This window comes from Eucyclogobius newberryi, unplaced genomic scaffold, assembly GCF_026437365.1.
Source record: "Eucyclogobius newberryi isolate DKJ021-1_F unplaced genomic scaffold, fEucNew1.0.hap1 SCAF_2, whole genome shotgun sequence".
Lineage (NCBI taxonomy): Eukaryota > Metazoa > Chordata > Actinopteri > Gobiiformes > Gobiidae > Eucyclogobius > Eucyclogobius newberryi.
The window spans coordinates 33,576,708-33,599,527 of record NW_027315834.1 but is presented as its reverse complement, the minus strand read 5'-3'; the positions used below and the strand labels follow the sequence as shown (position 1 = coordinate 33,599,527).

At 40.3% G+C, this 22,820-nt stretch overlaps 2 protein-coding genes and 2 long non-coding RNA genes across 4 annotated transcripts in view; 3 read left to right on the top strand and 1 right to left on the bottom strand.

The window, feature by feature from the left end:
* snd1 (staphylococcal nuclease and tudor domain containing 1) overlaps nucleotides 1–15,863 on the bottom strand; it is a 133,936-nt gene extending 118,073 nt beyond the window's left edge. The window contains exons 1-10 of the mRNA XM_072455076.1: nucleotides 15,645–15,863; nucleotides 13,792–13,941; nucleotides 11,640–11,760; nucleotides 11,048–11,126; nucleotides 6,868–7,028; nucleotides 6,046–6,137; nucleotides 4,605–4,763; nucleotides 4,410–4,516; nucleotides 4,242–4,332; nucleotides 191–295 (exon numbers count right to left, since the gene is read on the bottom strand). Of these exons, the coding sequence (XP_072311177.1) occupies nucleotides 191–295; nucleotides 4,242–4,332; nucleotides 4,410–4,516; nucleotides 4,605–4,763; nucleotides 6,046–6,137; nucleotides 6,868–7,028; nucleotides 11,048–11,126; nucleotides 11,640–11,760; nucleotides 13,792–13,941; nucleotides 15,645–15,710 (1,131 nt within the window). The 5' untranslated portion in view covers nucleotides 15,711–15,863. The remainder of the gene's footprint in view (nucleotides 1–190; nucleotides 296–4,241; nucleotides 4,333–4,409; nucleotides 4,517–4,604; nucleotides 4,764–6,045; nucleotides 6,138–6,867; nucleotides 7,029–11,047; nucleotides 11,127–11,639; nucleotides 11,761–13,791; nucleotides 13,942–15,644) is intronic.
* Nucleotides 15,864–18,506: 2,643 nt separating this feature from the next.
* On the top strand, nucleotides 18,507–19,107 carry LOC140368246 (paired box protein Pax-4-like). Its single transcript, XM_072455210.1, has 3 exons — nucleotides 18,507–18,630; nucleotides 18,713–18,928; nucleotides 19,000–19,107. The coding sequence occupies exons 1-3, from the start codon at nucleotides 18,574–18,576 to the stop codon at nucleotides 19,105–19,107; spliced, it is 381 nt and encodes a 126-aa protein (XP_072311311.1). The 5' UTR covers nucleotides 18,507–18,573.
* A 52-nt stretch (nucleotides 19,108–19,159) lies between these two features.
* On the top strand, nucleotides 19,160–19,562 carry LOC140367121 (uncharacterized). Its single transcript, XR_011928108.1, has 3 exons — nucleotides 19,160–19,281; nucleotides 19,359–19,441; nucleotides 19,528–19,562. It is a non-coding gene; the product is annotated as an uncharacterized lncRNA (long non-coding RNA).
* Nucleotides 19,563–19,802: 240 nt separating this feature from the next.
* LOC140368368 (uncharacterized) lies at nucleotides 19,803–20,692 on the top strand. The gene is made up of 3 exons (XR_011928156.1): nucleotides 19,803–19,913; nucleotides 19,985–20,057; nucleotides 20,240–20,692. It is a non-coding gene; the product is annotated as an uncharacterized lncRNA (long non-coding RNA).
* Nucleotides 20,693–22,820: the final 2,128 nt, after the last annotated feature.

Below are 22,820 nucleotides of genomic sequence, written 5' to 3'. Positions count from 1 at the left end.
TGCCCTGCTGCAGAGACGCCACCCGGTGGTCAACAGGACTCAGTGTCATGAAAAATGGGCTGTTGTGGAGAGTTGAATGATGCTGCCAGTGTTGGAGAGGCATAAAGGGGAGATGGCTTCAGGATTGAAAGTGACACAGTTGACAGGTCAAAACCACACACAATCGAAACCCTACCACACAAAAGCATACCTCTCCTTCAATCCTAGGAGGACGAATGCTGGACAGATGAATGGTTTTGTATTCTCCGGAGTTAAGCTTGACCACCATAGCGTCAGCATTGACAATCTGCATCACCTGAAATCAGAAGAAACTTGTGTTAAAAGAATCAGAAAACACAGACGCAGGAGACATCATAATACGGTTTAGTGAGGTCTGTGAGTAGGGAGTCTCTTTTCACCGACTCACCGAATGCAATGGGACAAGGAAAAAGGAAAGCTTTTCAGATTACACATCAACTTTATTGGCTGCACTAGGGGAGAAGCTTTAACCCCTCCATTTGAAAAATTCAACAGATCAAAAGTATTCTCTTGCTGCTAATCCACCAAAAGGTTTTTGTACAGTCTACCTCACGGAGATGCATGATGATAACTCATAAAAATCAAAGTTTATACATGTCCTAAAAGAGAACATTTGAGAAGGGGCAAGAGGTTTTTGTATGGGCTACGATGATGCATTGCGTATAAGTTTGGCTTGTGTAGTGTCCCTGTGGCACCTCTAAAATGGGAGTATGAATTCAGTGGAATGAATTCCATTGAAGTGTTAAATGAACATTTGTTGCTCCAGCCAGTCCCTTTATGTACCGGAGCATTCCCCCAAGTATGAAGACAGATTGGGGCTATAATGTGACTGAGATGGAGGAGGCATCTAGAAAGAGCACCTTTAAGTAGGCCGCTTGCTGGAGACTAAGAAATCAATGGCACTACACATGTTGCCTCCCACATGCACATTAAATGGCTCAAGCATCACTCAAATGGCCGCATATGTAGGCTGCTCCAAGCTCTTGAGTGCTAAAAAAGAACAATCCATGCATCACACTTACAGTGGACAGAGTAGGTGTCTATATAGAGAACAAAAACAAAAAAATAGAATAGCCAAAAGCAGCAATGCATACCATCAATTCGTTTTACCTAAATCAAGCTCAAATTGTGTTAACGTATGAAAGAGGTCCAGTATTTTAACCAACAAGATGTAGAAATTAGATCAGCCCACAAGGTAAATAGGCTGGCCCACGACAACAGTCAAAATGCATCTTACACTAATCACTGGCTAGATATAGTGCATGCAGTTGAAGTGAAAAAGACGGAATGGGGGAAGAGGTGGCATGAGTATAAGAGGCTTGCATACACATGGGAAAGTGCACACCAAGCAGCCTACACAAATTCAGGCTGTAACAAGGTCATTTTGTGGTTTGCACATGTAAATGCAGAGAAGAGAGATTGCGACTGAAGCAGAAGAAAATGGCTCAACATTTAATGGCTAATTATCAGTCAGAGGAGGCGAGACAAGAAAGGCGAGGAGGACAGATCAACACACATCAAGAGGAACACAACGCGAGAGACAGTGTAATCTCACAGCAAATAGCACAAGAAGTGAGACAAGGAAGAAGATGGAAATGGTTTAAAAAAAACAGGCTCATTTGAGAAGACTTTTTGCTCTGTAACAGTTGCACAAGCCTTCAAAGAAGACAGATGAGCAGTGTGATGCACTAGTCCAAACCAGTGCTTAATAGACAGGGATCTACTGCCCCCGTCTGTTCATGCCTGACATGACATCTGCAGTGTCCAGGATCAGTCGTAGTGCAAAAAAATGTTGGCCACCATCAAGGAATATGCTGGGTGGTTATTCAAATTCATTTAGTAGCCTTAAACCAACATGCCAAGAGAGAGTCTAGCCAGGATTTAGTCATTACTCATGTCAGAGGATCTTCTTCCAACACTACACCTATGGCAGCATTTCAGTTTGACTGCCAGGTGTGATTTGTCACCCAGATTGCATACTTTTGCATAATCTGGTAGTGTTTCTGACGCTGATAATGATAAACCACTTGGCATGGGCTTAAGGAGAAATACTGTAAGTGAGAGAATATGTGAAAAATAAGGCTTTAGGGCAACCAGTGACAGACTACAATATGGATACCCTTAAGTTCAAGTGCCTTTCCACTTGACTAATATTCCACAACACAGCAATTGAAATGCTTTAGTACAAGCAACTATTAAAAGGACTGAGTACCCCGCGCCCTAACGATCTTAAAAAAGGAATTAAAATCACAACTGAACATGGGTTGCCAGAGCCTTAACCAGCAGATACTGGATTTAGGAGTAGGAACTCGCTACCCAAATGAGACTCATGCGAGTTGACTGAATAATCAGCATTAAAACTGTAACCAGCAAAAGCTATATTTAGTTTGAACATCTACCCTGTATCTGGGAACACAGATTGATTAAACATTTCATAAACATGACCAAATATTACATATGGCAGAGATCAGTTTCCTTGTTTTCTGCTCACTTTTCTCTTATCTGTAAAACTAAGATTATAAGATGATATTCACACGATTATTATATTATAGATTTCAAAGCTGGATACTATCGTGTTGTGACAGATCTTCAAGGGTAAGAGTAATGAACAGGTTTCTAGAACGTCACCTTTTATCCATCAGCTCATAGGTCATCTGCTGCACTGAGAGGAGAGAAGGAGAGAAGAAACCTACTGGGACATGGCCTACATCCGCTGCTCCAGTCCCAGTCAAGGTGGGGGGAGAGAGAGACATCCAAAAAGGAAAATGCGTCAGCAGCAGGACTGACTTTTGAGGATTGGATGTGCTGCTCCGTTCCTCGACTCTATCCATCACTCAGATAATAAAAAGTGAAAAGCGCAGTGGACGTGGACACAGGAGTGGCCCGTGATCAGACTGATGGATAGATGTGTCCCTGTGAGAGCCTCCGCTGTATTAAGTGCCAGTGAATGAAACGGGGAAAGCATGAGCTGGCAGTGACAGGCCTGAGATTCCTGCCCACATCCTGTAGGAACGCTACGACTCTCAAGAGGTTGGTTTTTAATTTGTGCGTTTTAGTATTGAGGACAACGTTAAATATTGCTCTAACAATGACAAATGGTCTAGGCTGGCAATACAAGACAACTAAATAAGGACTTAAGACTTTTTAGAGATATGGTTTGAATTTGAAGATCGATACAATAAGTAATTTTGAGAGAGCTTCTCCTTGGACTGAAACCTTAGCCAGAGATACAGACTGGTTCCTCCATCTGGTCACTACTCCCTTCCTTGCGTCTCGGTCACTTTTCTTATACAATACAAATGCTCCTGATTGGCTAATCTACTGGTCACTCACACCCATACCATTGTGACTCTTGGAGACAGAGGCCCAGACTAAAAGTCTTTGGCAAGGCCTCCCTTTTTTCCTATACTATTCAATGTGGTACACTTAGGTCAGGTGGGGGTTTAATGGCTTTAGGCTCAGAGAAAGAAAGCAAACAAAAATCTGCACCTGGCTATCAAGGCAGATTTCCTGGCTTTGCAGTAACTCAAAAATACATCTTTTACACAACGTTTTATCTTGAAAAATGCCGCGTACACAGTCAAAAAATTGCTGAAATATCTGGACTTGTTTAACTCCTTTAAAAAAAAAGGCACAAATTGGACTGTATAATCTTAATCTTATTTTGAAAACAAGGTTAGAGTATTTCATCAAGATGTACCAAGGACTCCATCTCACTTTATTTAACCTAATGTTTGTTGACAAGCAGAATCCATCTCAACATGCTTTATATTAAGGACATCACTTTCCCCTTGAGTCGTAAGCCAATAACCTTCAAAGTTATTATCTTGAGTTCCTGGCTTTTGGGGGTCGTTCTGTGCTGTTGCTAGCGCATACGCCAGCAATTTGGTCCTAATTTGACTGGGGATTGCGTCAAGGTTGCTGTTAAGCATTCCTATTTGTCCCTTTAGTGAAAGTATTTTTATTTTTCCTCTATTCAGTGGGGGGTGAAAATGAGAACATAAAACCAGGGCAAAAGGTTATACTTCATTAGCAGCTTCAAAGTAGCTGTAGTTGCATTGCATTGTTTCTAGAAAATTGAAAGCACGGCCAACAATAACAAACTAATAGAATAAGCAAAATAAAAGCTCCATTTTACACCATGAAAGTAAAATTACATCTTTTATCACACATTCAGATAACAGACAATTAACTGAAGTCTTGAAACCAAAACAGAATCTCACCTTGGCAACAAACTGTCTGTCTTTCTGGTCCATGTTGGCCGTGGGTGCAACATAGTCTTTCCAGATTCGGACCTTGCGCTCCTTGGCAGATCTGTCCAATGTTTCATAGGAATACAATTATACAACGTGGATGGATGTACAAGTTTGCGATGCGTGCTCGTGACTTACCTTTCAGCAGCTCGAAGTTTCTCGGCTCCTTGTGAATAAACGGCCATTGACCAGTCCACGCAACGGGCAAATCCTTCTTTCAGCAATAGTTCAGTGATGTTGCCGTTCTGAAAGAAGAGTCGGCGTCAATTTCTTCACCATTACCGAAATAAAAGACTCACAATGACCTAGAGGCCGCGGCTTGCTACGCCTTACTGGGTGAAGGATGGTGCCCAGTATAATCTGGTTTGGGCAGCTTTCCAGGATGATTTGAACGTCTCTCTGCAGAAGACGAGATTCAGTGAAGAACTTGGCCTCTGCTGCGAATGGCTCTGGTGACTCTGTGCCATCTGCTTCACGTTTGAATGTTGGACACTAGAACCCAAAAACAATGACATGGAATAAACTTAATAAGCACTCAAAATAAGACTACCAACTTCAGCCTTAGTTTGAATATAAAATACATTTCAATTGGCATTACCCCTCGAGATCTGCACACAAACAAGCCAGAGCACAAGGGGGAAAAACATTCTGAAGTCACATGCATTTGGAAGGTACAAAACATCTTCAAAACAAGTGGTCCAAAGAGAAAATAAGGCTTAGTTTTTTATGTAATTTGGCGTAGTTTTTTATGTAATTTCCACACTACTAAATGTAGAGTGGAAATTACAATAATAAACAGACTAAATAAAGTAGTTAATTGTAGTCATCAGGACACTGTTTTTTGAAACAAGACATTTCCACTCTCATCCAAAAGTGACAAAAGTGATTCTCAATCTGCAGATCTAGTCTGAGAACTCAGGTATTTATCCTAATCTGGGTAAAGCCTGCCCACGAGGCGGAACCTCATGATAAAAGCCTGTCCTGTTTATATTAAACTTGTAAATGTCCATGTTAGAGAGCGGAGCATGAACGGGCAAATCCTTCTTTCAGCAATAGTTCAGTGATGTTGCCGTTCTGAAAGAAGAGTCGGCGTCAATTTCTTCACCATTACCGAAAGCCCCTGAACACGGCCTGACACACAAGCCCCTGAACACGGTCTGACAATGAAAAGGGCGGGAGAAGAAGAACCAAGCTTCCCACAGTAAGTATGCCCCTTTTCCTTAAGTACCTACTTGGCTCGACTCTACTGGACTCGGCTCTGCTTTGGCGCATTTCCATTTGGTGCAAACGCCTCAGACCAGGTACTTTTTCGTATCCTTTTCCCTCTTGGGCCAAATTAAGCAAAGCGGGGACTAAACGTGACATCCACAGAGAGTCAGACGCTAAATGGGTTAAAGTGTATAGTTTCTGCGGCAGCAGCAGGGAACAACCCAGCTGTGTCCTCTGGATTTCTACAGCCCATTACAGGGTTGTTAGTGTAACAAAGAAGATCAGTTTCAGAGGAAACATAAAACAGTGCAAACTAATATATAAAACAGGACAGGTTATTATTAGGTGGTTCCACCAGGTGGGCAGGGCTTAAGCAGCCTAGAGTAGGATAATCCAAGACTAGATTGCGAAGGACTTTTGGATGAAAGTCTTTACAAAAATAGTGTCCAGATGACCATTTTTCTAAACTTTTTCAGTTATAAATGAGAAAAACAAGTTCCAAAACGCATAATCAAAATAGATAACAAAAGAAAAGTCTTCATTTAACTCTATAAGTAGTATTTACCTTGACTCCAGAAAGCATTACAGTGACAAGGTAGTGGTCTGGGAGGAGCAAGGCACGGACAATACTGCCATCACGCACATGCTCGATGATTGCTACAAAAAAAATAAACAAATATTCGTTAACAGATTAGATTTATGCAGACAAGTTTTTTTCTGTTACTCTATGAATTGCAGGAATAACACTTGAGGTTGTCCAAGAACAAAAAGGATTTACTTCAGTGCAGGGATTCACAGGAGATTTACTCTCAGGTACTTCACAAAAGAGGAAGACGTTGATGTCCATAATCATAGTCATTTTTTTTCCAACTAATTGAACTGACATGATAATTACAATGAAGTAAGAAATAAATTGACTAATTGATCAAAGATTTACAGAGTCTGCTAGTTGACCTGGTACTCATGACTGTGTTTGAGAAGACAATGCAGCACTAGATAGATGAGGGGCTTTTAGCGGGGGCTCAGTGCAGTGCGACTGGGTTTTAGTTAATTTGCTACAGGTCTGCCTTCCATGAAGAGCAAAAGGGGAAAAATAAGAATCAAAGTCTCATACCATGTTCATTTCCCAGGTTCAATTAGAGTCTAGTGAAATGAGCCCCGAACCAATCAAGTTCCACATTATACCTCAGGCAGGTGGCTAAAAGAATCAGCCAGACAACAGCAACTCTCTATTAAATGCCCTCAAGCGGATACAGTCACAATTACAATGGATCTGTTGCAAAACTATTGGCATTATTCGATTTCAGAAACCTAGTTCCATTGTTAGTTAGTAGATGCAGAAAGGAATAATGATCAAATGTGAGCACTTTGTCAAAATTACACTCACCATTGATAGGTTTTTGATGCAAAGAATCAACAAAGTTGCGTGGATTCTCTATGGTGTACTTCATGTCCCGAATCGTGTGCGCAGAACTTCCCTCGCTCCACTGGCCCTTTTTGGCTGCTTTTGCCTGATCCTCCCAGTCGCAAAGTCTGGCCTGTTCTGGACTGTGAGCAAAAACAAAATATACATTTTAATATTGGTCGAATAGTTCAGTTTTCAGACATTTCAGATGGAATTTAAAGAATACTTGTAACATGTTTAATTGCTCCAAGACACAGTGACAAAAAATGCGTTGTTTGTCCTTTAAAGTAATTAATTATGTATTATTTGTATTATTAGCCTTCAAAATAGCCCCTTTGGTTTTGCATCTCATGCTTTAGAATGGGGGGGAAAAAGCGTTTATAACAAACAAAATTTAATTTGGATCTCTGCCGCTTACCCTGAGACTAACCAAGTTTTGGCACCATCTACTGGCTGCAAAGGGAATTGCACACAGTTTAAGAAACAGATCCATGCTTTCAGCACATTTCAAGCTGGCCTCTCACTTCTGGGTCTCAGCACGCAGTTGTACTAATCATGATTAGATGGGAGAAATTCACAGAATGAGTCTGGTGATGATTTATGGACTTAAAAAACTGCAGAGTAGATTCTCAGAGCCACATCACAGATTGTAAAAACGTCAGTTATCAAGGAGATTCAGAACAGTGTTTTTAGGGACAGGATTTTCTAAATACGACTTGAGGTATGTTTTTAATGACGGAAGAATGTTAGGATATGGTTAAAAGCTCAAAAAAGGACATTTTGTGTAATGCGTGTTCTTTATGCGATTTAAATTTAAAGGACGGCAAAAACAGGATAGACCAGTAGATCCATCTTACTGCTACCATGTAACACAATTGATATACAATACATCTATATTTGGTTGAAACAGAACAAACAAAGGCCTGAGCTGAGGTCTTTGTCAGCAGATATGTTTGGTGTCCTCCCAACACCACAAGCAGCGACAAGCTTTCAAAAGGCCCATCTTAATAATTCAGAAGTTTAAATGGCCAACAGGCTTGTGTTTACAAAGAGACAAATCTGCCTGAGTGATGTGACTGTGTGAATGTCACTTTTCATAGGAACATGTCTTCTCTTCAAAAGACCAACAGCTGTGACATCCGGTGCATATACAGTCAGTGAAGTGCATCAAGAATTATAATTTGTACCATAGTTTTCAGGCTGTACAGCCCTCCTGAATGAAAGCTGCCCCACCAAAAATTTACAAAGAAACAAGAAATTGTCCATATACGGGCCACACTTGTCAATAAGCTGCAAGTGCCCATATCTCATGACAGGTGGCCATGAGATATTTACACACGGCGGTTGTCTTTTGAACCAAGGGTCCCGTGGCACATTCGCGGTGGTCTAATTTGACTCATTTCTCAGTAAATATCAGTTGGGTTGTAATAAAACATATAGTTTTTTAAAGCTTAAACAGAAAACGCATCACAGCTGTCTCTACTGCCCCCTCTGTCCTTGATGACTCAGTGTGAGCCGATTTACCCGTGTCTGTGTCTTCACATCTGGATCATCTGCTCCTGAGCTTATCGAGTGAGTGTTACATTGTAACACGAGTTATTTACACAGAAATATGTTCTGTGGTAGTGATGCAGTGTCTTTTGACTTGTGAGTCAGGTCTGTCCAAGAATGTCTCATTTCAATGCGGCGGTATATCACATGTCCGCACTCTGCGTGTGTCTGCATTTTTTTTGCATTGCAAACGCAAATGTAATGTTTAAGGATTTTTTTTTTTTGCCCGCAGGCTCCATTAGGCAGGACAGTGTCCTGTGCACTAGGGGTGTGAGCAGGCTAAACATTCAGCAAACTGTTGAAGCTGGGAATAGATCTCACAATTCCGAGGCCAGCCACAAAGAGCCTAAGAAATGATGATTCATGCATACTTTTTCCATATGGTAAATGTTTTATCTCTGTAGGGCGCCCTTGTGTCTACCTGCTGGAAACTTTCAAAGTCTTTAGAATATCTATTCACATTCACAATAAAGGACATTAAAAGTCTTCTTCTGGGGCTTAACTTTAAAGAAGTACACCAAGTATTTTGAATTGCATTACAGTACAGTCTGCCTTCCTTCTGCTCAGCTGGGTGAACGTTATGAAAATCACTCATTTCAACATGTCATCTGAAATTTCAAGAAAACAGTCGGACAATATGAAGCTGCATGACACTGAGCTGAAGATACAGGAATACATTTAGAACCAATGAAACCAAATCATGAAATGATTCCAAAAAGTTCAAATGTCAAATAAACAAATGTAAAAGGGGCTTTTATTTAATTCTATTTTTATCTGTTCAGTTAAATTCCTTTTTAAATTTTGACATGACTAGCGGGAATAGGGTGATCACAAGTATGGAAGTGACAAAACAATAATGCCCATCATTCCGAGGAACTAAAATAGATTTATATCTAATTTCTCATTTGTCCTGGAGTGTTTCATTGTGGAACAAGATAGTCATCGGGACACCGTTTTAAAAGAAAAAAAAAGATGTTTCGACTCTCATCCAAGAGTCATTCTCAATCTGCAGATCTAGTCTGAGAACTTGGATATTTATCCTACTCTGAGTAATAAAAAAAAGTTTCCACATAACTAGAACTGAATCTTTTTCTACTATGACATAGTAAAAAGGCATGTATGCTGAAGGCTTCAGACTTGACATCGTAGAAATTAATCTGCTATTAAATGGTGTACTTGAGACAGTTTTGCATGTTTTTAAAAGCTCAAATGTAATCCCTGCTCTCATTGGACATTTAATTTGCATAATATAGCTATAGTGATGGGACAGTCAAGTAAAAAGGCCCTTTGAATCAGGCCAAATTATGCCCACTTAGACATAAAGCATAATTCACATTAGTGCTGTGACAAACATGTATCAGCTCTTCTTATATCACAAGGTAAAAGAAAGCAGTAGAAGTCAATAGCTTCCAATGTGTGTATTGTGAAAATACTTGCACTGGGGGAACTGGAGGCAGCGGTACACATTTACACAGTTGAGGGAATTTCTGCTTTAAGGGATTTAGCATTTTGTATGTTGGTGTTCATTATTATATCAGAAGGACAATACTGCCCCCTGCTGGTACTACAACAAGCAGGTGATACGACTAAATGTTTAATTTTCTGTGTAACAAAATTTTAAATGGAGTTGTAAAACAGCAGAATTTGTAGTCAGCATGACTACAAATGACTTGTTTGTGTGTTATAGTTGTAATTGGAGTAGCAGGTTATGTTATAATCTCCTATGGTTATCAATATTGGCAACATATAAAATTGCTGACAATTCAGTATGAATAAAGGCTGAGCAAGTAATGTAAAATTTCAGTATAGAATTTAGTAATCTAATCAATGTACTGCTAATGCCAGTTAGGGTTGTCAAAAGTATCGAAAAATACTGATGGGGGGGAAACATAAAAAAGGACACAATTAGAACTTTCCTGAACAGTTTGAAAACAATGTTTACTGAATAATAATTATTTTTTAATTGAAATTGGCAGTATATTGTCCACAAAGAGCATTTTCAGTATCATGGTGGAATTTAGTATAAAGCCTATCCCTTAGTATCAAAATTGAGCTTGAAATGTCAGTATTGTGATTAGGTGCACCGATAGACATTTTAGGCCGATACTGGGGAAAGCTTGGACCGATAACCATTGGAAGGCAGATTTTATTTTTTAGACGTTGTTTGGTTAGCTTAAACATTTAAAAATAAAAAAACAAATAAAGCTATAAACAAATGTATTTATGTATTGTATATGAATTTTAATCTAAAATAAGGATCAAATCTGTTTTACAATGTGTAGAACCAGTGAGAACACAAACGATTGATAGGCTATCATTCATTTAACATGAATTTTATGTAAGCTATATTATGATTATTCTTTCTTTCTTTCGTTTTATTTAGATTATTTCTCAGATTTTAGTGTCTCTCTGAATCTGTCCAGTCCATGTGTCGTCATCTTGCTCCATCTCTGTCTCTTCTCTCGTTCTTTAAACCACTAAACAGTTCTTAACTGATCTGAATATCGGCCGATACTGGGCCGATATATATATATGTGCACCCCTAATTGTGATAACATTAATGGAAATTGATACCAATAGCAATATGTGTCATGATAAACAAAACACTTACTTATTTCCTCTGACTTCCCGACGGACAGTGGCAAGGCCCTCACTCACCAGAGTCTCAGCAATGTTCTCGCCTGTTGTATCTGTAGAGAGATGCAGAACAATGAACTGAACTATAAAGAGCAAATGCTAAAATGAGTAAATGGGAAAAGCATTTTATACTGAAAAACATTTATATACCAGAGGCCTGTATTAGATAAGATAATCCTTTAATATCCACACAAGGGGAAATTTTGTTGTTACAACGCAGTAGAAACAGGAGGAAAGGACAGATTATACGAAGTTTCAAAAACACACTCTTAATAGAACTCTTATGAACAAAAACAAAAAACTATTACAAGCTGGCTGTACTTTCTACTGCTCCAATTTATCCGTACTGACCACAGAAAGGCAGTGCTGAAAGCATGTGGAGGAAATAACCAAGTACAGTCAGCACCGCCTTCTGGTGGTCATCTGGGATTCATAGAATCCTAGTTCTATGTAACGGTTTTTTACTTACCCAGATAGACTAGTTAAAAACTTTACTGTTAGTAAATAATGGTGAAGTATTCTATCAATAATTGTCAAAAGAATTCTTGGCAAGCAGTAAGCCATACCTCTGCCAAGATAGACCATTCCATACTCTCGACCCAAAGCTGTTTTGATTTCCACCGTGAAGCACACCTCCTTGCCAATTAACTTCTTTCGCAGGAATTCTCTGGCTTGAAAGGCCCAGGGCTACACAAAGAAGAAAAAACATTTATCTTTCTCAATCATGGACCAAAACAAAACCATGTAAAGTTTGGTTCGGAGCACATTAGGCAAGTATCCAGCAGGTTTGACGTTCAAGTAAGAAATTAAGAAATGAAACTTAACCACAAACCTACAAAAATAGTTGTCAGCTTTAAACGTAATAAACCCACAAAAGGTAATTAATTCCCACAAACGTAATAATTTTGCCTACCAAGTACGTAATAACAACATTCCCACAAACATAATTGTTACATTTGTGGGAAGTTATCATTTTTGTGGGACAGTAAAAATATAGAGCTTGCTCCATACGTAATAACTCTTCATAAAATGTAATAACTAAAGGAAAACCCAAATAAAAGTTACTCATTGGGCCCATTTCATTATTATTTTTCTCTGGGGAAGATTGCAAATTCAAAGCCCTCGATGTCAGCTAAAAATTGTGAATGAAATTTGGCAGAGTTGGTCCCGCAAAACTCCCTTTGAGTGGTAAAATGTTCTAAAACAAAATGACTCAACAGCACTACCTGGAAGTTGACCTATAGGGGAATTTTGACACTTTTTTGGCTTGACAGGACGTTCGCCATATCAGACTGAAATCCCGACGTGCATTTAATTTGCCTGATAGTTTGAAAAAAACTAGTCCTATATTACGATACTATTTTTTTTTTATTTGGCTTGAAATGGGGGTGAAACTAGGACATTGCAGCAAACCGTCGAGAGCCAGGTCACCAAGAGGCATCTCTTGTCTATGTCATCTATCTTTAGCACATGGCCTGACATGACCTTATCGTTCATTAGTCCTAAGATAAGATAAGATAAGATAAGATAAGATAAGATAAGATAAGATAATCCTTTATTGTCCACACATGGGGAAATTTAATTGATACAACGCAGTAGATACAGAGGAAAAGGACAGATCACAGAATATAGGAAGTTTAAAAAACACTCTCAATAGAAGAACTCTTATAAACAAAAACTCCTATAGACAAAACCTCCCATTTCCCAACAAGGGATGGAGGGGAAAAATTAGGATGTCCGCCGGGATAACGTGACGATCTCCGGGTAAGACGACGGTTTTCCGCAGTTTCATGAGTTCCTCCTTTGTATAAACGCACCGGCGCCGATCCATACGGCGGCTGTGGCCGAGGAGCGCGGTGGGGCCGGGGGGGCTAGCTCAGAGCTAGCGCACATCACGACGACGCAACGAAAAACACTCAATAATCCAGCCGAACAAAGTCGAAACAAGTTGAATTAAGCGATTCCAGCGCGTGTCCCGATCGTACAACTAAAGTAGAAAAAATATTTACAAAATACAAAAGATAAAGCACATAAGTGTGAAAAAAGAGCGGAGCGTTGCACCGGGCTGCCAGCTGGACCGGCGCCTTTGTGACGCCGGTCCAGCGTCACATATTAAGTGTGTTTAGGATTAGCTCAGCACTTAAGGTTTATTAAAATCTATTTTTCCTTTAATTATTTCATTTGTGGGGAGCTATTACGTTTGTAGGCACGGCAAGGTTTATTTGTAGAGCACATTTCATACACAAGGCAATTCAAGGTGGTTCACACAACAGGGAAAAAAAAAATCATTCAAATCACAAAACAGTTGACATAAAAGAGAAGAGCGCAAAGAAAGTAATTTCAGCCACAGCTAAAAAAAAAAAAAAAGTGACTAATGTGATCGTACTTCCTGGTTCCAGTCAGTAGTAAGCGATGATTTTTACTGTCCCACAAATGTGGCCATACCTGCTTGCCAATGCCTGATTTCATCAGCTCTGGAAGCTAAGCAGGACGTTTATGGGAATTTGTGGGTTTACTACAGTTAAAACCGACAACTTGTGTATTACGTCACGTTTTATTATGTTTGTGACAATTTATATGACGGCATTCATGTTAACAAAAATAATTTGATCATCTAATTATGAAGAAACATAAAAAAACATCACTGTAAATGATTCAATCACAAGACAAAACATAGAAAGCCACACTATAGTCACAAACTAACGCAGCAGTTCTCACCTCATCTGGGGTGTCCTTGGTGTCGGGTTGGCCCTGAGCTGCTCTGCGCGCCATGGCCCCAGTTCTGACGTTGCTCAGATTGATCTGCCGCTCTGGAGGGGGCCCTCCTCGAGGCTGGCCTCTCACAATGATGGCACAACCGGACAAAACCTACAAGAGACAATAACAACATCAGCTGCAGGCATGAAAATCAGTCAGAAATAGTGTGGGGTTAATTTATATATACGTTTCCTGTTTAAATAAGTCATGCATTAAATAAAAAGGTAAAACCATTAGCTTAAAGTATAATCCTATAGATTGGATATGAGAGGATATGACAAAGCCAGCAAATAAATATAACCCTCAACTGCAATAGTACAGATACATTTAGAATTTTGTTCAAATGAACAACTTTGACAACAGACTGTCAAGCTGGTTGTATAGTGCAACACAACACACCATGTTTCTATGGTCATTGTAATTCAGCTGCAAGATGAGATCTGACCATCTGACGACTTGGCAAAAAGGGCTACAAAAGATAACCCACAGTGGGCTTTGACAACCATGGCATTTACATGAATCTGAGCAAACATGTTTTATCTGTCGGTCCTCCAGGGGGCTGTTGATCTAAGATGTTGGTAGAGATAAAGTTTTTACCCAAGCACTGCCCCAGTCCTTGGACCACAACAGTGGAGAGCAGAGGTGTGCGATCAAAGGGCAACATCCATGAGATAAACCTGGCTGCTTGATTGGGGTTTAGAAGTTAGATACGAAATAAGCTTTAAAAACACTAAACAAGGTAAATAGAAAACAGGAGAAATTGGAGGAAATTTGCCTAATAGTAGGCCTATTTCTACTGCACCCAAATGAGGACGTCAGAAAACCTATGCAGAATGAGCAATAATGAAGTGTGTATGCATTTGTCTCATCCTAGTATTGTATACCCCTTTATAAGCCATGTTCAATAAGTGAATCACCATGTGGGTCAAAATAAAGAAGCTCGTTTTAAAGAACATCGTGAGCCCCTGTCAGACTGGCAGCTAAATAACCATCTACGTGTCACTATCCAGGTGGTCGGACTGAACACTGCAATAAACTGAAGCCCACTGAATCTAAACACGCAGCCGAGCCACAGCCAAGATGCGACGGAACAATGGCCCAACACGCACATTTGTCCATTTAAGTATGACGTTTATTAACTAAAGTCAGACTGCTAAGCTACATGTATCAGCCAACAGTTAGCATATGGGCAATTATAAATGAGAAACCAAAAGCCGCATGAATTTACTCAAATAAAGAGGACACGGTCACCACTACACTACGGCTACTTGAGATATTGCTTCCAATATATTATAATAAAAGTAAAGCTGCTAGCCGTTAGCATAGTGGGAAACTGAACACCTGCTGCAGACAGCAAGTTCTGACAGCTAGTCCTCGGTTGTACCCGGTGTTGTACCCGGTGTTGTAACCCGGCGTGTGCGCGTAAAGCGGAGCTGCACGCCTTAAACCCGAGCTTTGTACCGTCACCGAACTCTGAAGAACTACAATTCAACGACACAAGCACTTTTACATTAGTGTCGCGACAAATTATTTAACGCCAGGTCTGTAGTGCTCATTAGCAAAGTTAGCCAAATGTAGCAAACATGCTAGGCTCATCTTAGCAGACGTGTCTTCTACAACACAACTTTATGGTGGGTGACAGTTGTATCGATAACAGTGGCAATGTGCTGCCTGACTGAACACGAGTCTCAGCTGTGAAAGCACAACCTCTCGCAGCCTGTACGTGTGCGTCGGAGTGCTTTTGTCTGGACACTTCTTGGGCTAACTAGCTGCACCACTAGTTACGCACAAGGGTTTAACAGATGCAGACTTACCATCTTCACGATGCCTCTCTGCAGAGAAGCAGGGGCTGCCTGAGCCGGACCCGAAACAGAAGACATGTCCACGGTCAGAGATTTGGAGCCAATGAGAGGTGAACCAGGTAAAAGAGCTGGGACTCTGAGGAGAGTGACTGCTCTACTGAAATCCAAGAGAGAAAGGCTGAGCACGGACCAACACACACGTTATACCGGAAACACAATCTAGCATGCATACACATACACACTGGAAGTGCTTCCGGGGTCGTGCGCTGAAATGAATGGAAGTGAATGGGGTCGCCGCTTGGGCGCGTGGTGAATTGAAAAGAAACACTTCCGGAGTAAACGCTGCGACACGTCAGCACAGCGTGGACGTGAGCCGTGACGTGAGCGTGGAGGGCTTTGTCACGCTGCGTTCACGCGCCCTCTGATCATTCCGCTTTGTTCTAAAGTCTGCTTTATTCTTTGCAAAGATCCTTTCCGTTATAACGCCTAAATGTTTCAGAAAAGGCATACACATTCAAATGTTTTATTTATGGACAAATCTAATGATTGATTTCTTGCTTTGGATTTGTAAAAGCAAACAGACCAAAGTTGATACAGTTTGTACTTGTGAGGTGGTTCAGCTTCTCGTGAACTAGTCGTTTTAATTGAACGCAACAACATATCTTTTTCTTAATTTATGTTATTAGGACTTTATTAGGCCTATTATGAATTAGGCAGCCACGGAGCAGGCAGACAAAACATTTTTGAATACTGACAAAGTAGATTTGTTGTTAGTATTTTTGATTGTTTTATTTTTTTAGTGAAAGTAAGGTTTGTGTGATCTTACAGTCCCTAAATCGTGTCTGTGCGTGTTTTTCAGGGAAATTATCGTAGTTTCTTTTTATTCTTTTTAACTTTTTAAAGTAGCCAAACACAATTCCCTGTTTAAAGTACATACCTAATGACACGTAGGCTTGGTGTGGTAGTGGCGGATTTAGTCATATATTTTCAACTGTTTTCCGTCTGGAAATTCCCAAATATTTTTTTAGCCTACATTTTGTTATGTATTATTTGCCAGCATTGTGGCCATGCTTATTCTCGTGATAGAATCACATGTTATCCAGGGTAAGAATGTAATCACCAAAACAACTGTCTTGATTGACAACACCAGAAAATAACGCCAAATCATGAAAATTAATAATAGAAGGTGTATGTGGTAATGTTGTAACTTAACAGGACATGGAACGCGCATCTGCGCAACAGTTGCGCACGTGTCCTCTGTGTGCGCATTTGGAAACGTTTGGAAACCTTTTTACGCGGCCAAAGTACTCAACTGTACTTCATTTTTGCAAGTCCATTTTTGTATTTATGCGCATCACAACAGAGTACAATGTCATTCTAACATAAAGACTAATGTATCTGAAAGGTTTAATGTCATCGCATTGGCCCGCATTGGAGAGCCTTTCCCCTTTACGCACCACAGTGCTGATGCGCGGTCTCTAAAGGGACACTGACTAATCTTCATTTGGTACACAATATATGGGCAATAAAATGCTATACTGTACATCGACGGACGTATGAAGCACTTTATAAACAAAAAAGACTTGTCATATTTGTTCTTTGTCTTGTTGGCATGGAGATGATGGTGTCCAAAAATGACTGTTCCCTATCTAACATGACTGATTGTACACACAGAGAATTATTGTCGTGTAACTAGTGGTTAATGTATAATTTGGACCATATGGCATTTTAGAATCCAAGCCTTTATTTCGGTGGCTCTTCGATCTTTGTGGACCTAACTAATGATATTCAATTAGTCATTAAACAGAGGAAAGACCTGGCTCGTATGTCCTTTCACATAGGCTAATATTTGCTGTTCAAATATTTTCCTTTGAAACCTTTACAACGCATTTTATCTACAACCTGTCCAAAGAACATCTGTGAGGTTTTAGAAAGCCTGTTCTAAAGAATCAGGTAAGCGAACCCAATTGATCCTTCCCCAACATACATGTCAATTCTTCCACAATTAAAATATATAGATTCATTCAAAGGCGTGATATAGGCTATTGATTTGTTAAAAACATATGGCAATTGTTAGTGGAACAGATTTACAAATGTTTTTTTTCTTAAAGGAGACTGGAGATGTTTTTTTTTTTTTTAAATCTGCACCACTCAACCACGGAAAGGTCACGTGACCTTAGGTATTCTGGCATTGGTGTACGTTGTGCCATTAAATACATTATTCTGTTAACACTTCTAGTATAGTTAATAAAAACCACACCTTTGTGATAAAATACAGTATATGCAATTTGCACACTGTTAAAGTTGCCCAATTTTTATTAAGCGTATGTTTGACACAAACTGACATAAAGTAGGCCTAAACGAGAAGCCTACTTACTATTTTATTCTAACAGCTTCTTAATAGTGGCAGCTTTGTTAAAATAACTGCATTATAACCTACAACAATACAAACACGACTTATCCTACTGTATACAGCAGACTATAGGTCGACTAATAATGCACTCCAATAACCTTTATGTTTAGGCTTTGAGCTGGGTTTTCCATGCTCTCAATCTGAGAGAACTGTCCAGGTAAAGTCACAGTCTGAGGGTAAAGCCCACTACGTCATTTTCAGCTCTCCATAAAAGGCAGGCGTGGAGCGGGATTGAACCATTGAACTTAAGAGAACTCTGTGGAGACGCGCGCAACCAGAAGACGCATTTTGTGCCATCGCTTTTGCCTGACTCTTTGGAGAAGATTTGAATATGTGCGGACCAAATACTCCATCATGCTTTTATAACGGTAGTCTCTCTTTTATCCTATACTACATAGCTGTTCGTTGCACGTTGATTATTGTTTATGTCACTTTAGTCACGTTTGTATTTCAGAATCCGGCAGTGTGAACCAGCTGGGGGGCACATTTCTAAACGGCAGACCTCTCCCTGAGCTCAAGCGGAGAAAGATGATAGAACTCGCCTCTGAGGGAGTGCGTCCGAGTCAGATTTCCAGAATATTGCGGGTCGGTGGGACTCTGTGGGTTATTAAACAGCGTGAATGAGATCTGATGTGAATTAACTCTTAACCCTAATGATGTGTTGCAGGTGTCTAACGGCTGTGTGAGCAAGATCCTGAGTCGCTATCGCCGCACTGGGCTCCTGGAACCCAAGACCATTGGAGGGAGCAGACCGCGGCTCCTCACGCCCCGGGTCATCCACACCATTATCCAGTGCAAACGAGAGAATCCCAGCATATTTGCCTGGGAAATACGGAGACGATTAACGGCAGAGCGGACCCTCGAGGGCCCCAAAGCTCCAAGCGTAAGTCTGACACACGTAATTGCTTAATTGCTGTAACTCCTGTTTGTAAGAGTGGTAACTGTCTTTGAAAGGTTTCTTCTATCAATCGAATTTTAAGAAAGATCCACATAGACCATGGTCCATTGTGTTTGGAGGTTTTAGCTGATCGTGGTGAGTACATTTCGATTCAGTTGTGGTGATTACAGTAGGCCCGAGATGTTGGTTAAAGATTAAAATGTTGTGTTTTTTTCCAGTTATTACAGAGGAGGCCGCTCTAAAAGACAATATCAGCAGTGGCCAAGATAAGCACCAGGACGGTCCACATAGAAACCGCACCATCTTCTCCCAAGAGCAGACCAAAGCACTTGAACAAGGTAAAATCTACACGTGCCCACACCACTTGCCCGAACCACTGTCTGAATTTACTGGATGTGGACTGTTTGACTTCCAGAGTTTTCTGTTTGTCATTATGCTGACATGTATACACGGGGGAAACTTTCAGCAATGATCCAACTTCCAGAGGACATCATCAAGGTAGTATTTATCCCTTTCTCCCACAAATAATATAATGTCTATGGAAGAATGATATTTTGTTGACATTAAGGCTGCACATATTATAGATATGGTTTTCTAACAGAAGAGCCAAATGGAGGAAAGAACGTTTGCAAAATAGCACAAAGGGTAACATTTTATTTTATTGTATATTTTATTTCTATTTATTTTTTATTCCTTATTCGGAAATGAGAGGTTTTGTCTACAAGAGTTTTTGTTTATAAGAGTTTTTGTTTATGGGAGTTCTTCCTCTGTATCTACCTGCGTTGCAATAGTGGAATTCCCCATGTGTGGACAATAAAGGATTATCTTATCTTATCTTATCTTATTACAAAATAACTCATTTAACAACAAATGTACGATCATTCAGAACACGTTTTGTTTTACAGTTGTAGCCAATCAACAGGATTTTTCACCTCTTCAGAGTGATCCAAGCAGTGTTACTCTTCAACAAGTAAGTTTAAAAGTGTAACGTTTGTTTGCTATATCCTGTGCTTTGATTTAATATTAACCGTTTTTGTTTAGGAAAGAACATCTGGTGTTTATCATGATTTCAACAATGCTTCTGTCCTAAACCCAGTCTACAACAATGTCAAAAGTAGGTCACAAATATTTTACAATGTCATAATTATGGATGTGTTACTAATTTACAAACATGAATGTAAGAACGGTTTAGCTTTTTGTACGATGTATTCCACTATCAAATCACATGTTTTTGATTTTCTGATTTTAATGTGTGGATTTAATTTACTTCAAAGCGATGTCCTCTAATCTCCACAGCATCAATGAACAATGAACCTCCACCATCAGGACCCATACCTCAGCCTTACCTTCATCAGTGTAACAATGAAATGATTCAGAACACAAAGAAGCCCCGTCTGACTCGGCTCGACCCGGGACACATGGACACAAGGCCATATCTCACTTTGGCAGCAAACACAATGAGAAGGGATTACAGCCCACTGACAGATACTTGGAGCCAACACAGATCTCCTCTTACATGGAGCCAAACATATGAGAGGAGTTTCTACTCGCAACCTTGGGAGGTCAGCGCACATCAATACATGGGTGGACACTAAGTCACATGTTTGATACATGCAGCCTCATGTATTTTAGATTAGAATGCACAACAATCAGGGAAAACAAATATCAGGTTGAATTTGAGTGACTGAGGACAAATTGTATTGTCTAGACAGCTATGTTCATTCTGCAGTGGTCAGTGTCTATAAAAAAGAAAGAAAACAGTGAAGTTTGGTCAAACAAGATAACTAGCTCTAAATATTCTAATTATTTATAATTTTGAGTATTTATAACTCAATTCTTGTTGTGTAAAAAAGTATTGATTGATCTGAATGACCACGTATGCAGCATTGATGTTATACAAGGAGTAATGAGAGCTTACTGCAAGAAGAATAAATGTTTGCTCCAGACTGAAGGGACACACATTGGCCACTAGAGGGAGAAACAGGACTTAAGTTTCACATTTCATGACACTTTTCATGACACTGCTAATCTGGTTTAAAGGAATGAATCTCATCTACAGTTTAACATTTTAGCATACAATTTATACCGCCATATACAGCTGCCAAGTTGTAAAGAACAAATGTCTGACATGTAATGTATCGACTGTTAAATAAAGCTGCTATTATAAAATAATTATCATCTTACCATTTCAAATTACTTTGAAGATTTTCCAAGCGGGTGAATGTTTTAAAACCATGACTGATTGTAATCTTTTTGCAGAGTGAGGAATTTAAATTAAGGGATTTGGCAAGTTACACATTACTTTGATTCAATGCCCTAACATATTTGGTCAGTAATGTAGGCCTATTATGGTTACAGCGTAAATCACAGCTCATGGATCGCTTGAGGTCACCTCTGGATGGATGATATGAATGCTATCTCTTTTATAGTCTTGCTGGTTATCTAATTGCCAGAAGCGCTTCCAGGTTTTCTTCACAGAGCAGTGGGAAAACCTCTAAAAGTACACTTGTATAAAGTCTAAGCATGACCCTCTATATGTTCTGAGTCTGCTTTTATCAAATCAAATCAAATCAATTTATTTTTGTAAGGCCCAAAATCACAACAACAGTTGCCTCTGAGGGCCACAGGGAGAAATGAATCAACAATGTCTGTGGTGGCGATGAAGTCAGACAATGTCTGTGGTGGCGATGAAGTCAGACAATGTCTGTGGTGGCGAGGGACGATGTCCCAGGGTCCTCTGTCCTTAGACTCTCCTTCTCGGCCAGGAAAAACTACAAAAAAAACCTCTTTGGGAAAAAAGCGTAGAAACCTGGAGGAGTTCCAGTGAAGGAGAGATCCGACTCTCACAGACGGACAGACGGACACAAGGAGACTGGAGCTGGACCCACTCTTCAGGCAGATGAGGGACCGTCTGAGTCGAGCTGGACCCACTCTTCAGGCAGAAGAGGGACCGTCTGAGTCGAGCTGGACCCACTCTTCAGGCAGAAGAGGGACCGTCGGAGGCGAGCTGGACCCACTCTTCAGGCAGATGAGGGACCGACTGAGGCGAGCTGGACCCACTCCTCAGGCAGATGAGGGACCGTCCACACAGGGCAGGGACCACTTCACCAGGAGAGGGGCATCTGGGTCCACAGGTCCTCAGGAGTGAGAGAAAGAAAAGAAGGCGGTGAACAGTTTGCAAGTGGAATCAAAAAATAAATATTGTTTGATAGCATAAGTAGTCAGAAGAAGAAGAGGATAGTGCTCAAGCTGTCATACTTCCCCCAGCATAGTTACTCCTAGGGCAGCGTAGCTGAAGCTGTGGGTTTATGTTTCTGTTCCTAACTAGTCTGACCATAAGCGATTTCGAAGAGGAACGTTTTAAGCCTGGACTTAAATGAAGAGACTGTGTCAGCATATTTAACATGGGTCGGGAGCTGATTCCATAACACAGGAGCTTGGTAGCTAAACGCTCTACCTCCTACAGTACTTTTAGAGACTCTTGGGACCACCAGAAGGCCGGCATTCTGAGAGCGAAGAGCTCTGTTTGGATGATATGGTTCTATAGCATCTTTGAGGTAGGATGGGGCCATGTCATTTATGGCTTTGTAGGTCAAGAGTAGAATTTTGAATTTGATTCTAGACTCGACGGGGAGCCAGTGAAGAGACTTCAGCACTGGCGTAATGTGCTCTCTTCTTTTTGTTCCTGTTAGTAATCTTGCTGCTGCATTTTGAACCAGTTGAAAGCTTTTTATGGAGCTTTTAGGACACGCTGCAAGCAGGGAGTTACAGTAGTCTAATCTAGTCGTTACAAATGCATGGATAAGTTTTTCAGCATCACTTTTAGGCAGGATTCTTCTGATTTTGGCGATGTTGCGCGAATGGAAATATGCTGTTT